The sequence below is a fragment of the Aotus nancymaae genome, unplaced genomic scaffold, assembly GCF_030222135.1.
Source record: "Aotus nancymaae isolate 86718 unplaced genomic scaffold, 86718_ANA_hifiasm-v0.15.2.pri h1tg000062l, whole genome shotgun sequence".
NCBI lineage: Eukaryota > Metazoa > Chordata > Mammalia > Primates > Aotidae > Aotus > Aotus nancymaae.
In genome coordinates this window covers 39,751,354-39,766,405 of record NW_026988476.1, presented here as the reverse complement: position 1 = coordinate 39,766,405, position 15,052 = coordinate 39,751,354, and the positions used below count along the sequence as shown (strand labels likewise).

The following is a 15,052-nucleotide window of genomic DNA, read 5'->3' as shown; positions in this document are numbered from 1 at the left end:
AGAGGTTATCTGTGTACTATTACTTACATTCTAGAGTGTGTTGACTATCCACGGACGGCTAGTCAAAAAATACAGTTCTGGCTGGGCATGGTGGCTTATCTCTGTAATCCCGCCACTTTGGGAGGCTGAGATGGGCGGATCACCTGAGGTCAGGAGTTTCAGACAGCCTGCCCAACATGGTGAAACCCCGTCTCTATTAGAAATAAATACAAAAAGTAGCCAGGCATGGTGGCACGCACCTGTAGTCCCAGCTACTCAGGAGGCTGAGGCAGGACAATCGTGGGAACCCAGGAGGCAGAGGTTGCAGTGAGCCGAGATCATGCCACTGCACTTTATCCTGGGTGACAGGGTGACACTCCGTCTCAAAAAAAAAAAACAGTTCCTCATTTGCTCTAAGGAGGAACAAACTTTTCAAAGTTGCCACAAATCATACTGGACAGCACAGATACAGAACATTTCTGTCACCATGGGAAGACCTGCTGGACAGTGCTGGAGCAGAGAATGCCTTCTAGACTTTTTAATGTGGTGTATTTGATTTATATATGGAACTACTAGAACTGCTGTAGCATAGGAAAATCTTAAGGGATAGGTCTTTTTTCTTAATTAATCCTTAACCTTCTTCCACCCCTAAAAGTAATACTGAGAACAAATTAAACTATATTTCAATCAGCTTTTCTCTACATGTGCTCAGTTGCATTTACTCATGTGCTCTTTTTCTGTTCTATATATATATAAAAATACATGAACAGCATGATAGTCCTTCAAGCACTGTCAAATTAACACACTTTACTAAGAATGATGATTCAAGAAGAAATTAAATCTCACTAGTTATTATAATGAACCCTAAAATAACAAGATTAACAGAATTTTTAAAAGCTCCCTCGAATAAGTCCTCACCTTGCAAGTAAGTTCTCAGGAGGAAAAAATTTCAACTACTTTCTTAGAATGTGTTATGAAGGAGGCTTTAAGACAGCCCAATGAAAATTCCCTAGCAAATACAAAAGTGTGTATAATAAATGGGGGAAAAACCCCATTTATTTATATTCCACCTATTTCCCCCCTCCTCCCAAAAAAGTAAAGATTAAAAGTAGTACACAGACTTGAAAATCATCTCCTCATAGCCCTATCAGTCATAAGCTAAGAAGATTCCAAAACAGATAAAGCCAGAACTATAGTTAAATGAGACCCTATTTTGGGAAACTTAATGAACTTATTGGTCACTATTTTTGTGAACAGAACAGCAAAAATACAATAAAGGAAAAAGGAACAGAATAAGGATTAGAGGCTGATATACTAAAGTGCTTGTTATTTTAATACCAGAGGAAAACTTTGCTGACATTATTGGCTAAGGAAAAAAAAAAGTTTGGAACTTGAGTGCTGCAACAAGACAAACTCAACAACCCTGTAAATTATGGTCCTCAAAGGGAGATTCAGGGGCCATAGGAGGTCTATGAAAAACATGAGGGGACTCTGGCATGCAGCTGTAAAACACAACAATGATATTATATTTACATTAACACTTCAAATAATCCTCTCTGGTATGATATTAAGTGAGCACTTGGGAGAAAAACCAACATTTTCTCTATTCTTTCTCTGTGGTAAATAGTAATGGCTGGTATAGACATCTGCAGAAATTTCTGACTCCCTGACACTAACATGCTGCTAGAGTTAGAGTGGAAATGTTGAAATACAGCACATTATTTTAGTTCTAGGAGTAAAGATAAACATACTTGTTTTCCCGATTAACTGTCGGAGTTACCGTTGGCTTCCTCTTCTCTTCCTCTTGAATAGCCTGGGTTATATCTGGGGAGGAGTAGGAGCGCTTCAGTTTGGAAGGTTCTCTATCCCGCTCAGCAGGAATCTGTGGCTTGGCTTTATGAGTGGGAGGTGTGGAAGGAGGTGCAGATGAAGGAGCCATTTCCGGTGGGTACATATGAACAGTGTTGGTGGGTGAATGATAATAACGAAAGGTTCCAGTGATTGGGTCAAGAAACTTAGATTAAAAAAAGAAAAAAAAAACAGGTCAAAAAACAAAACTAACCATTATATAAACAAATAAATCACTCCAAAGTATTCTGCTAAATTTACTTTTGGATTAAAATAATTTGAATAAAATGGTGATAAACTTCAAAAGAAATTTAGGTTTTAAAGTAAAACACTTTTTTTTTTTTTTTTTTTTTTTGAGAGGAAGTCTTGCTCTGTTGCCAGGCTGGAGTGCAATGGCGCCATCTCGGCTCACCACAACCTCCACCTCCCGGGTTAAAGCAATTCTCCTGCCTTAGCCTTCCGAGTAGCTGGGACTACAAGCGTGTGCCACCAGGTCCGGCTAATTTTTGTATTTTTAATAGAGACAGGGTTTCACATGTTGGCCAGGATGGTCTCGATCTCCTGACCTCGTGATCTGCCCGCCTCGGCCTCCCAAAGTGCTGGGATTACAGGTGTGAGCCATCTCACCTGGCCATTTGTAAATGACAAATGCCAGAATGCTCATATATTGTAGCCAGTATCTCAGGTTGGGTATTGAGAAATCTCACCCTGTTATAATTAGGGGAAAAACCTATGTGCTCTGTAATGGAGAAATGGAATTGACTTTGCATTACAGAATGTGTAAAATAAACATGTTAAAAACACATTTTTTAGGAACACAGTGACAATTTTATTGCTAATTTTGACTTTTACCTTGGCCCAGCCTGAAGGCAGTCCTGGTACGATCCTCCCCATTTCTTCACTTCTTGCTCTGGTCAAAGGTTCTCGTTGAGCCTAGTTTAAAAAAAAAAATCTAATTTTTCAATTAAATGTTGTCATATGAAAACAAGCTACTTGTACCAAAGAATCAAAAAAATTTTGCCTTGGCTGCCCTTAATATTTTAAAAAACAGATTCAGAGATGAAAAACAATTATCTTTTTCTTAAAGTACAAACATTACTATACCACGGTGTCGAGGAGTATGTCTAAGCCTATAATGATAGCACGTGGCAAGGTGGTGGTAGATGGCTTCTGTGGTAGTTCATGGGGAGGAAGACAGTGGATCCAAGCAAATAAGAAAGGCCACAATTTTGGTTTTTCTAAAATTTTGCATCTCAAGCTATTTTATTTTTAGCCAATTTTTTTTTCATTTTCCACAGTAAACGATTACATAAAATATAAACCTATATTCTTCAGGACTAAGTGTGCCCTTTCTCTGTATGCCAAGAGGTGTGAGTAGAGAACAGACGATATAGCATCCTAGCAAATGAATATTCATAAGAAAGGCTACAAAATTTCATTATCATGGCCTATTGTAAATCTACCTAAAGTCATCTTGCTCTCCCAACATTTCTTCTTCCGTATTCATTCATTCCATAAAATACTGATGAAATGTTATGTAAATAAAAACCAGCGTATTGAGGCATCAACCTCAATATAATTGAATATGATACTTCCATTTCCTTTAAAAAATTATTAATAACAGAAAACAAAAACGACCGATGAACCACCCATTTCTATTTTTATATTCTTCATGTCTTAAAATATATACATTCTAGGCCAGTTCACGCCTGTAATCCAGCACTTTGGGAGGCCAAGGCAGGAGGATCTCTTGAGCCCAGGAGTTTAGAGATCAGCCCGGACAACACACACCCTGTCTCTACAAAAAATTTTTAAAAATTAGCCAGGCTTGGCCGGGTACAGTGGCTCATGCCTGTAATCTGTGCACTTTGGGAGGCTAACCTCAGCACTTTGGGTGGATAAGGTGGGCGGATCACCTGAGGTTAGGAGTTCGAGACCAGCCTGGCCAACATGGTGAAACCCCATCTCTACTTAAAAAAATACGAAAAGTAGCTGGACATGGTGGTGTGTGCCTGTAATTCCAGCTACTCGGGACCCTGAGGCAGGAGAATTGCTTGAACCTGGGAGGTGGAGGTTGCAGTAACCTCAGTTCATGCCACTACACTCCAGCCTTGGCAACAGAGAGAGACTAAAAAAAAAAAAAAAAAAACTCCAAACAAACGAAAAAAGCCAGGCAGGCCTGGTGGCATGCACCCATGGTCCTAGCTACTCCAGAGGCTGAGGTCAGAGGATCACTTGAGTCCAAGTGGTCAAGGCTTGAGCTCAGGAGGTCAAGTGAGCTATGATCATACCACTGTACTGCTGCCTGCGTGACAAATTCTGTTGAATACAAACGTGTAATAAATAGAATCTGTGTGATGGAAAAAAATTCTGTCAAAATGAAGTCAAATGGCACAACTATCCACATGCAAAAAGATAGACTTAGACCCTTATCATACTATATATAAAAATTAATTTGAGATGGCTCATACATCTAAGGACTAAAACTAAAACCTTAAGAAGAAAACATAAGAGAAAATCTTCATTACTTTATGACTCTGGGTTAGACAAAAATGTTCCTTAGACACAATACCAAAAGCATAATCCACGAGAAAAATATGACAGAACAGACTTCCACAAAAACTTTTGTGCTTCAAGAAACTCCATCAAGAAAATGAAAATACAAGCCACATATTAGAAAATGTTTGCAAATATCATATAAAAAATTTTTAGAGATGGGGTTTCACTACATTGCCGAGGCTGTTCTTGAACACCTTGGCACAAATGATTCTCCTGCCTCAGTCTCCCAAGTAGCTGGGTCTGCAGGCACGTGCCACCACACCTGGGCTTGTACTCGCACTGATGATGACCTTATAGATTTTAAAAACACTACCCTCAAGCATTTAGCACAGTGTTAGAGACACAGTAGTTGCTTAGCAAATACTGTAAGCTTTAGTGGTGAGTAAATCTTGAGAAGGCTGAGCCTTCTTAATATCTGACAATTACTTTAAAATGTTATTTAATCAATACTTGTCTGTGGCATTTTACATAGAATGAGTGTAGAGTGGATTATACAGCATGACATTTAAGACAGCCAGAAGATATATTCAGTACTGTTGCTTCCTGAAGGGCAGAGATGGGGCAAGATGGCAGGTGGCCAACAAGGACAACTTTTGCTTTCCTTTCAATGTTGCCAAAGACCTTGGCTGTGGCTGGTGTGAAGCCCTGCTTAAAATGTCAGGTCCAGTAGGAATAACTGCAAACCTCCATTTTAACTTTGTATTTTTTAGTTTTTAGTCTTCACTTTGTGGTTCCAGTCATCTAATTCCTACTCTTTCCCTCTAAAAGGAACAGAAGAATGTCAGAAGAGAAGGCATGTATATATATATCTCTCTCTCTTCATTTTCTTTTATTGTTAACTCATTTTCAGCTCTCTTGGGTTTCACTTTTGGAGCACTGTTATTTGACTAGGGCTGAAGTTCTTAATCTTTGTCAGGCTTACATATCTTAAGAAATTTTATTTTTTGTTCTTAGAAGAACGTCAATAAAACATAACATGGTTTTATTTTTTCTCTATTTTTATTTTTCCATAGGTTATTGGGGTACAGGTGATACTTGGTTACAATCTAAGTTTGTTTGTTTTGTTTGTTTTTTTCATATGGAGTCTCACTCTGTTGCCCAGGCTGGAGTGCAATGGCACGATCTTGGCTCACTGCAACCTCCACCCCCTGGTTTCAAGCGGTTCTCCTGCCTCATCCTCCCAAGTAGCTGGGACTACAGGGACACGCCACCACGCCTGGCTACTTTTTGTATTTTTAGTAGAGACAGGGTTTCACCATGTTGGTCAGGCTGGTCTCAAACTCCTGACCTCAAATGGTCCTCTGCCTTTGCCTCCTAAAATGCTGGCATTACAGGTGTTAGCCACCGTGCTCGGCTATTAATAAGTTCTTTAGTGGTGATTTGTGAGATTTTAGTGCACCCATCACCTGAGCAGTATACACTGTACCCTATTTCTAGTCTTTTATCCCTTGCCCCCGCTCCCGCCCTTGCCCCTAGTCCTCAAAGTCCATTTTATCATTCTTACATAACATAGTTTTAATGGGTTATGTGTTATATTTAATGATTGGTTCCAGGACCTCCCTCCCATACCAAAATCTGAGGATGCTCAAGTCCCTTGAACCTGAGAGGTGGAGGTTACAGTGACCTGACTTCATGCCACTGCACTCAAGCCTGGGCAACAAAGCGAGACTCCAAAACAAAAAAACAAAAACAAAAAAACCCCAGCCAGACCTGGTGGCATGCACCTGTGGTCCTAGCTATTCTGGAGGCTGAGGTGGGAGGATCCTTTGAGTCCATTTGGTCAAGGCTTGAGCCCAGGAGGTCAAGTGAGCTATGATCACACCACTGTACTCCTGCCCAGGTGACAAATTCTGAGCATCCTCAGATTTTGGTATGGGAAGGAGTTCATCTTAGAGCTAAACAAATAAATTCCATAAATCATTTGACTTCTGTAGTTAATGAACATTTTTTGTATAAATATTAATGGATTTGTTGTTGCTGTGGCTCTTTAACTATTGCAGTGAAAAATAAGAAAATTGTGAAATCAGTCATTCTGGCCTTAACATATTTTATGCCATTTTTCCTCCTGTTTGAGACAGGGTCTCACTCTGTTGCCCAGGCTGGAGTGCAGGAGCATGATCACAGCTCACTGTATCCTCGATCTCCCTAGGATCAGGTGATACTCCCACCTCAGCTTTTTGACTAGCTGGGACTACAGGCAGGCGCCACCATGCCCAGATAATTTTTAATATTTTTTTCTAGAGACAGGGTTTTGCTATGTTGCCCAGGCTGGTCTTGAACTCCTGGGGCTCAAGTGATCCATCTACCTCAGGCTCCCAAAGTACTGGAATTACAGGCATGAGCAACCATACCTGGCCCCCTTTCTTTCTCTTTCTATGGAGAAATGGGGTCTTGCTATGTTGCCAAGGCTGGTCTCAGATTTCTTCAATGGCAAAATACAGGAGAATGACTTAACAAAAATTTAACATGTTAAATTCACATAGATTTAGATTGGATATGCAGTTGGTTCTCTGTATTCATCAGTTCTGCATCTGTGAATTCAACCACCCACAGATTGAAAATACTTGAAAAAAATTAATTCTGGCTGTACTGAACATGTACAGGCTTTTATTATTCTCTAAACAATACAGTATAACATCTATTTTCATAGCATTTACATTGTATTAGGTATGTAATCTAGAGATTATTTAAAGTATATATGAGGATATACATAGGTTATATGCAAACACTATACCATTTTATGTAAGGGACTTGAGCATCCTCAGATTTTGGTATGGGAGGGAGGTCCTGGAACTAATCATCTACAGATACCAAGGGACAACTGTATATATATATATCCCAGAGAAGGTAATCTATGGAGACAGAGAGTAGACTCAGTGTTGCCTGGGCTTTAGGGTAGACTAAATAGGGCATGGGGTCTTTTTGATGTGACGGCAGTGTTCTAAAATTGGATTGTATTAATGGTTTCACAACTCTAAATTAATAAAAAAAAAAAAATCACTGAACTGCATTCTAAAAATAGGTGAATTTTAAATAAGAAAAAAAGGCGAATTTTATGGTATGCAAATTGTATCTCAATTAAGCTCTGAAAGAAAAACAAAGGCAAAGATGTCTTATACAAAGCCTATGTATTTAAAAAATTATGATATACACATAACATAAAATTTACCATCTTAACAGTTTTTAGGTGCACTGGTTAGTGACATCAAGTATATTGCTGTGCCAACAATCTCCAGAACTCTTTCATCTTGCAAAACTGAAACTCTGTACCTTCTGAACAATAACTCCCCATTTCTCCTTTCCCCAGCTACGACAACCACCATTCTACTTTCTGTCTACATAAATTTGCCTACTTCACAAACCTCACAGAATTGCAATCATTCAGTATTTATCCTGTAACTAGCTTATTTCACTTAGCAAATGACCTCGAGGTTCATCCATGTTGTAATGTGTCAGAATTTCCTTCCTTTTTAAGGCTGAATAATATTCCATTGTATGTACATATCACATTTGTTTATGCATTCACCTGCTGATGGACATTTGGGTTGCTTCCATTTTTCAGCTATTATGAATAATACTGCTAAGAACATGGGGTACAAATACTTCTTGTTTGCAATCCTTTTGGATATATACCTTGAAGTAGAATTGCTAGATCATATGGTAAGGCCTAAATATTTTTTACTTTCATAAAATAGAATATGCTGTCAAACTTTAAATAGGAAGACAAACTCTATTTCCTTTAGCATATAAATGGATTGATCATGTAAAAACAAGCAAAAAAACAGCTACCAAAGATGGCAAAGATCCCATTACACTGTAGATCTCACAACAGAGGATGACAATGTGGTCAGATAATCACATAGTTATAATCCATGTTTGGTTTTTATTCCAGTTTTTTCCCTCAATGAAGTACTTACTTTATTTCTTTCGGTATCGTCTGTATCCTCTCTAAAAGTTCCTGTCCTTAGAATTCCACTTTCTGGTTGTCCTTTAATCTTAAATGGCTGTAAAATTATTAAAATTACATTAGTGAAAGAAAACTCTAACTCTCCTCCCAAAATAAGCTACTAGCTAACACAACCAAATCTATGAGACTGAAAATGTAAAAGGAGACCTCTGAAAAGTTTATTGTATTTTATTGTCACATTCCAAATACTTAAAAAACTAAACAACACTGATGAATCAGTGAAGAAAAAAAGATGAAAATCAAAGTGGACTGTGAAGCACTGGTTCACACTACATGGCAGAGTATAAAATGCTGATCATTAATGTATACTCACTATGACCTCATTAGAACATTATTCTTTTATTTAAATACTATTATGATTTTGGTTACCTTGAAAGGAGTTGTGCTTCAAAAAATTTATATTCAAGAGAATGAAGAAATTAAGAATTTTATACAGACCTATAGTCAAAAATACAAAATCCATATTTATGTCTTCTTATATCCTCACAGATTCTTTTTAAAAACTTACTTTAGTTTTATATCTTATTTTGAAATAACTCTACTAAAAACTTTTTAAAATTAGTGATACTTTTAACAAAATTTATTCTAGAATAAATTACATATTTCTCCTACTTTTAAAAGGAGCACACAAGGAATGTAATCTTTACTTAGATGTGTAGGAATATTTGGCACCTATATACTAAATGACTCCACAAATATGAATGATTTAAGTTCTAAAGACTGCATGCCTTTAGTATAGCAAGATAGAAAGGAAGTAGCTTTGGAATCTCATTGCCTATGTGATCTCAGGAAAATAACCTCTAAGTTTCAGTTTCATTTGTAAATTGAATGCCGTATGGGATTAGCATTAGGAGTAAATAAGATAATGTACTGAAAATACTTGGCAGATAGTAGATACTCAATGAATAATACTTAAATTGTATGTTAAATAACAGCTCACATGTTTTGACCCTCCTGTGAATAAAGTTAGAGAGTTTTAGTACATGGGCTTCATATTCCCAATGTGGAGTGTTAAGAAGGTTTTTGGGCTTTCTGCCTCTGCTGCCGCCATGGCTCCCGTGAAAAAGCTTGTGGCGAAGGGGGGCAAAAAAAAGAAGCAGGTTCTGAAGTTCACTCTTGATTGCACCCACCCTGTAGAAGATGGAATCATGGATGCTGCCAATTTTGAGCAGTTTTTGCAAGAAAGGATCAAAGAGAACGGAAAAGCCGGGAACCTTGGTGGAGGGGTGGTGACCACTGAAAGGAGCAAGAGCAAGATCACTGTGACGTCTGAGGTGCCTTTCTCCAAAAGGTATTTGAAATATCTCACCAAAAAATATTTGAAGAAGAATAATCTACGTGATTGGTTGCGCGTAGTTGCTAACAGCAAAGAGAGTTACGAATTACGTTACTTCCAGATTAATCAGGACGAACAAGAGGAGGAAGACGAAGATTAAATTTCATTTATCTGGAATATTTTGTATGTGTTCTTGAATAAAACTTGGGAACCAAAATGGTGGTTTATCCTTGTATCTCTGCAGTATGGACTGAACAAAAAATGGAAATCATAGTCAAAGGGCTTCCCTTGGTTCCCCACTCACTCATTTGTAACTTCTTGTTTTTTTCTGCTTGAAAATTTCAATTCTCGAGGTAATACCAGAGTAGGAGGGGGTGACTTGATGGAACTGACAGCCTTGGGGAGGCAGATGAGGGTGTGGAGGTGTGGGCTGAAGGGAGTGGCTGTTGTTTTAAAAACTGTCAATTGTATCTGTTGCTGTTCGCAAACAATGATTCAGGATACCAGTGGGTTCCTCTCATTCATTAAAAGAAAACGTGACATCTTTCTAAGATTCTCTGTGGGAAAAAGTGTCAATAAAATACGGGTTTTTGGGTCATTCGTCTTTAATTTTTTGATTACAAATTTCTCTTGACACACACAATTATGTCTGCTAATCCTCTTCTTCCTAGAGAGATAAGCTGCACTCCTTCAGCATTGGTGCGTAGTCTGTCACTCTCCATAAAGGTGTTTGGGGAATCAACTGTAAAAGTCCCAGGTTCTTTAAATTAACTAAATGTGTACAAAAATGAATGTGTAAGTAATGTTCTACAAGTTTTTGCAACAAACTGTCACTTTGGTCTCCAGCAGAGGGAGCTGTAGGAATAGTGCTTCCAGATGTGGCCTCCTGCGTGGGGCCCAGCCATGGGGGCCCTGATGCCAAGAACTCTGGAGGCTCTGGTGAAGGGCGCCACAGAGGCGAAGTGATTGGGAAGCCTCCCATGCTAAGGAGATGGGAGGTTCCCAGGAAGTAGCTGCCCCATGCCACTTAGGCCATGACTAGATGTAATGTCAGAAGTCATTCTACAAACTGGTGTGACGCAGTGCACCGGTTAGAGAATTGTGAAAGGGGCTACCAAGGCTGGGAAAAGAGTCGCAATTGTTGCTGTGAGTGACTTTGAAAGAAATTCAAACAGTAATGAAGAAGTGTCTGTTTTAGAATTTACGGTGTATGAAATTCACGTTTTTAAAAGAGCTTGCCTACAGATGGTTTCCGCACCTGAAATTGTGCTCTGTGAGTTGCATAGCTGGAAGTTCAATGCTTGATCCTACCTTGGCTCCAATTTAACATTTGGTGCTCTGTGGATTAGTTGAACATGTTGAGGTTTTGCAATTTCACTTGTGTTAAAGGCTCTAGCATTTTCCATTTCTATGCAAATTTCTTTGAAGCAAAATTGCTAGCATATTTCTCTGCCTTCACAGAAGGCAGAGTTTCTTTCAAACTTCACTGAGGCATCAGTTGCTTTTTGGCGATGCCCCTTACCGTGATTGTTAACTGTGACTTTGTGGCTTGAGTTTACAAATTTTACTTGTTTGTTGCATTGATGTTCCCATGTAGAAGGTAATTTTTAGTTTGGTTGTGAAAAAACCCTGGGCTGAAGTTACCATTTAAGTTAAAAGAAAAAAACTAGTCCCAGATTTGAAAACTTGTAATAAAATTGAAACTCACTGGTTTTTCTATGTCTTTTTGATCTCTTGTAATGGAGTTTTGATCACATTTTCTATCAAAGTGGCTAACACATGGCTACTAAAAAAAATAAAAAAACAAAAGAAGGTTTTTGGATGGAAGCTATCTTTTTTAATAGCAGAGGTTAGTAGATCTTCCCTGGATACGAGTGGCTTGACTATGAATTGTTAATTTTGGTAATAAGCCTTTATTGTGTTTGAGAAGTACAGAAATTGACGTTCTGGGGCTGGGCATGGTGGCTCATACCTGTAATCCCAGCACTTTGGGAGGCTGAGGTGGGTGGATCACCTGAGGTCAGGAGTTCGAGACCAGCCTGATCAACATGGTAAAACCCGTCTCAAAAAAAAAAAAAAACAAAAGAAATTGATGTTCTATAAAAATAGTATCCCACCTTCCATTAGAAGTCATTTTCACACTACTAAAAATGTTTTTTGCATTTATATATATGTAAAAAAGACTATAATTGTTCTTGCTATTACAAACATATATTTGGTGTTCAAAAGGAAAAGACATTGTTAATGCCATAATGAAGAAAAATAGAAAAGCATGGCATTATTAGAGATTGAACAAAAATAATGTCCCCTAAAACTATGGGAATCAATTTTGGGTGTGAAGCCAAGGGCAAAATTAATTGGGTTATTTGCCGATATTATTTGAATAGATAAAGCAAGAAACAAAATGACACAGATCTGACCAAAAAAATCATAATATGCAAAGATAAACGTTGGGCCATTTAGATGTCACTGATTTTGGATATATTCTAAGCAGATATAAATTCTATCATACAAATATTGGCATCTAGTTCCTCTATACTGAGAAGGAGATCACATTTTACTGTAGTGTTTCCATGATCATACATCAAACATAAAAATGAAGAATGTAGCTATTTATCTCAATTATTTGAAATATACTGCATTTTATAGATGCAATATACAAAAAGCAATTTCATTCCCAACCAATCATTTCATAAATGTATGGCACTGGCCTCAAAGGAGCATAGGTGAGCAAATGTGGATAGATCAGTACATTCTATCCCCCATGAAAAGACTATTTGAAATGCCTGTCCTTTTATGGAAGAATGCCACTGGTGTTATCATATTTTCACATACATTTCCTTTCACTTCACTGGCAATTTGTACTGGTGCTGCTTACCTTGCCTGAACCTGAATCCCCTGTTGCAGATGTATGGGGCACATCTGTTGACTTTTTCTGTACTTCCGGGGTTGGACACCTTTTCCCCCTATCTTCTACAGATTTCTTGGCATCGGAAGTTTCATGTTCACTTTTACTTTGTCTTTTTACTCCTGTTATTTCTTTGCCCCTCTTTGCTGAGGTTTCTTTATCTTCTTTCTTGGCCTGCTCACTTTCTTTCTTCTCTATTTCTTCTTTTGCTTTTTGTTGCTTCTCTGTAATTTCATTTTCTTCAGCTTCTTGTTTCTTTTTGGCTTTTTGTTCTTGTTCTTCCCTCTTCAGTTTCTCTTTCTGTTCCTCTTGCTGCCTTTCCCGAAGTTCTTTTTCTTGTTTGTTTTTCTCCATTAGAAGGGCAGTTTCTGCATGAATACGAGCCTTTTCTTCATCTGTTAACAAGAGAGTTGGAGAGGAAACTACTGGCTTGGTGGAACGATCAGGAATAACTTTTCCATTCTGAGGAGATGGTTGCTCATGATTTATACTTTCAGATTTTATTCTATGCTCTTCAGGCAATTTGACTGCTGGTTTTTTAGTACGATCAATCTAGAGCAACAAAACCAGAGCAAAACATTTCTGTCAAAAATCAGGACAAAAACCTCAGTTCTTGAGATAAAGTTGTGATAAAAGTATCACTTTGTGGAGACAACATCTGTCAGTACATCTATTTGTTAAGTACTCACTGTCAAGATTTCTCATAAAACAGAACTTGAATGGGAGATATTAAACATCACTGGCACTTACGTCTTCCTGACTCAACACTTTTAATTTTTCTTGAGTGTTTTGTATACAAAAGAGTTCCAAATGTCTTCATTCTAAAACATAAAACCTAGACCAGGGCCTACCTAAATGTAAGTTCCACTTCCAGATATCCAAATACTTACCCAATATCTCCATTTGAGTGTCAATACATATACCTCAAACCTCACATAGCCAAAATGGATTCACAATTCCCCTACCACCCCCAGAAACATGGTCCTAATCTCATGGATGTTAACTACTCTCTCAATGGTTGCACAAATCAAAAACCTGAGTCCCTTATGTTCTTCCCATATCCTTCTGCATGCTGATAATTTTCGTCCTATATCTGTCCCTCCATCTCTTCTGCCACAAGCCAAGACCATGTCAACCTCCTCTCTCACCAAGACTACAGCATAGCTTTCAACTAGTTGCCCATCTCTTCTCTTGCCCCACCCCCCAATCTGTTTTTCTACATTATAGCCAGCGTATTCATTTTAAAACAAATTTGACCATTTTCTCCCCTGCTTAAAACCTTATTTTAATTTGCTACCCACTGTGCTCTCATTCTATCTAAAATCTTTAGTACAGCCTGTAAGTCCATGTGTGGTCTTACATCTGCCTCTTTCTCCAGTCATATGGCTATGTATACCAGCCATACTTGCCTTTTAAAAGAAAAATCTGACCATGGCTCACACCTGTAATCCTAGCACTTTGGGAGGCTGAGGTGGGTGGATCACCTGAGGTTGGGAGTTCAAGAGCAGCCTGACCAACATAATGAAACCCCGTCTCTACTAAAAATACATAGCTGGGTGTGGCGGTGCATGCCTGTAATCCCAGCTACTCGTGAGGCTGAGGCAGGAGAATCCACTGAACCTGGGAGGCGGAGTTTGCAGTGAGCCAATATCATGCCAATATCTTGTTACTCCAGCCTGGGCAACAAGAGCGAAACTCTGACTAAAAAAAAAACTAAAAAAAAAATTCTTCAAAGATGCCATGCTCCTTCCCAACTTATGTCTGTCTATCAGCTCTTCATCCAGATAATGCCCACATTAGATCTTGGCTTACACATCTCTCCCTCTGAAAAGACTTCCCTGATTCCTAGAACCTAGCCAAGTCCCCTGATACATGCTTTTATAATACCTTATTCTTCTCCCTCCGTTGGAAATCTGATCAAATAACTGTAATTACTTGTTTAAAATCTTTCTTCCCTCCTACAATATAAGCTCTAAAAGGACAGAACTGTGCCTGACACAGTTAATAACTATGTTACTGAGGGAACAAATGCAATCTTTCCTAACAACTTTTATAGGAGGTAAAATACTGTTTTCCTTCAAGTTGAGTAATAAACTACCTAAGTTTCTGATTTAATGAGTTAAATGTTTACTACCTCAAATTAACAATATATTAACATTACATCATTTTAAGATGTGACCCTAACATCATTTCTTGCACATATTCTGTACTGGAACAAAAATAAAAACCTACAACAATATCTGCCAATAACAATCTACATAGTGTTCTTAGGAAACTAATTTATGTTCTAGTAGAAAACAAGTTGCTGGGCGCGGTGACTCAAGCCTGTAATCCCAGCACTTTGGGAGGCCAAGGCAGGTGGATCACTTGAGGCTAGGAGTTCAAGACCAGCCTGGGCAACATGGCAAAACCTCGTCTCTACAAAAAATACAAAAATTAGCCAGACGTGGTGGAATGTGCTTATAATCCCAGCTACTCAGGAGGCTGAGGTGGGAGGATTGCTTGAACCCAAGAA

The 15,052-nt window shown here is 38.4% G+C and overlaps 2 protein-coding genes across 2 annotated transcripts in view; one reads left to right on the top strand and one right to left on the bottom strand.

Annotated features, from left to right (window-relative positions):
- The window catches only part of USP8 (ubiquitin specific peptidase 8), an 84,169-nt gene that overhangs the window by 7,213 nt on the left and 61,904 nt on the right, over positions 1–15,052 (bottom strand). The window contains exons 11-14 of the mRNA XM_012442299.3: positions 12,508–13,089; positions 8,304–8,390; positions 2,680–2,760; positions 1,731–1,993 (exon numbers count right to left, since the gene is read on the bottom strand). Coding sequence (XP_012297722.2) covers positions 1,731–1,993; positions 2,680–2,760; positions 8,304–8,390; positions 12,508–13,089 — 1,013 coding nt within the window. The remainder of the gene's footprint in view (positions 1–1,730; positions 1,994–2,679; positions 2,761–8,303; positions 8,391–12,507; positions 13,090–15,052) is intronic.
- On the top strand, positions 9,375–9,846 carry LOC135270385 (large ribosomal subunit protein eL22-like). The gene has a single exon (XM_064365666.1). It carries the CDS (start codon positions 9,403–9,405, stop codon positions 9,787–9,789), a length of 387 nt encoding a protein of 128 aa, XP_064221736.1. The 5' UTR covers positions 9,375–9,402; the 3' UTR covers positions 9,790–9,846.

What these genes read in the sequence shown, in the direction of transcription:
- LOC135270385 (XM_064365666.1), top strand. Translation starts at nt 9,403, where the DNA reads ATGGCTCCCGTGAAAAAGCTTGTGGCGAAGGGGGGCAAAAAAAAGAAG.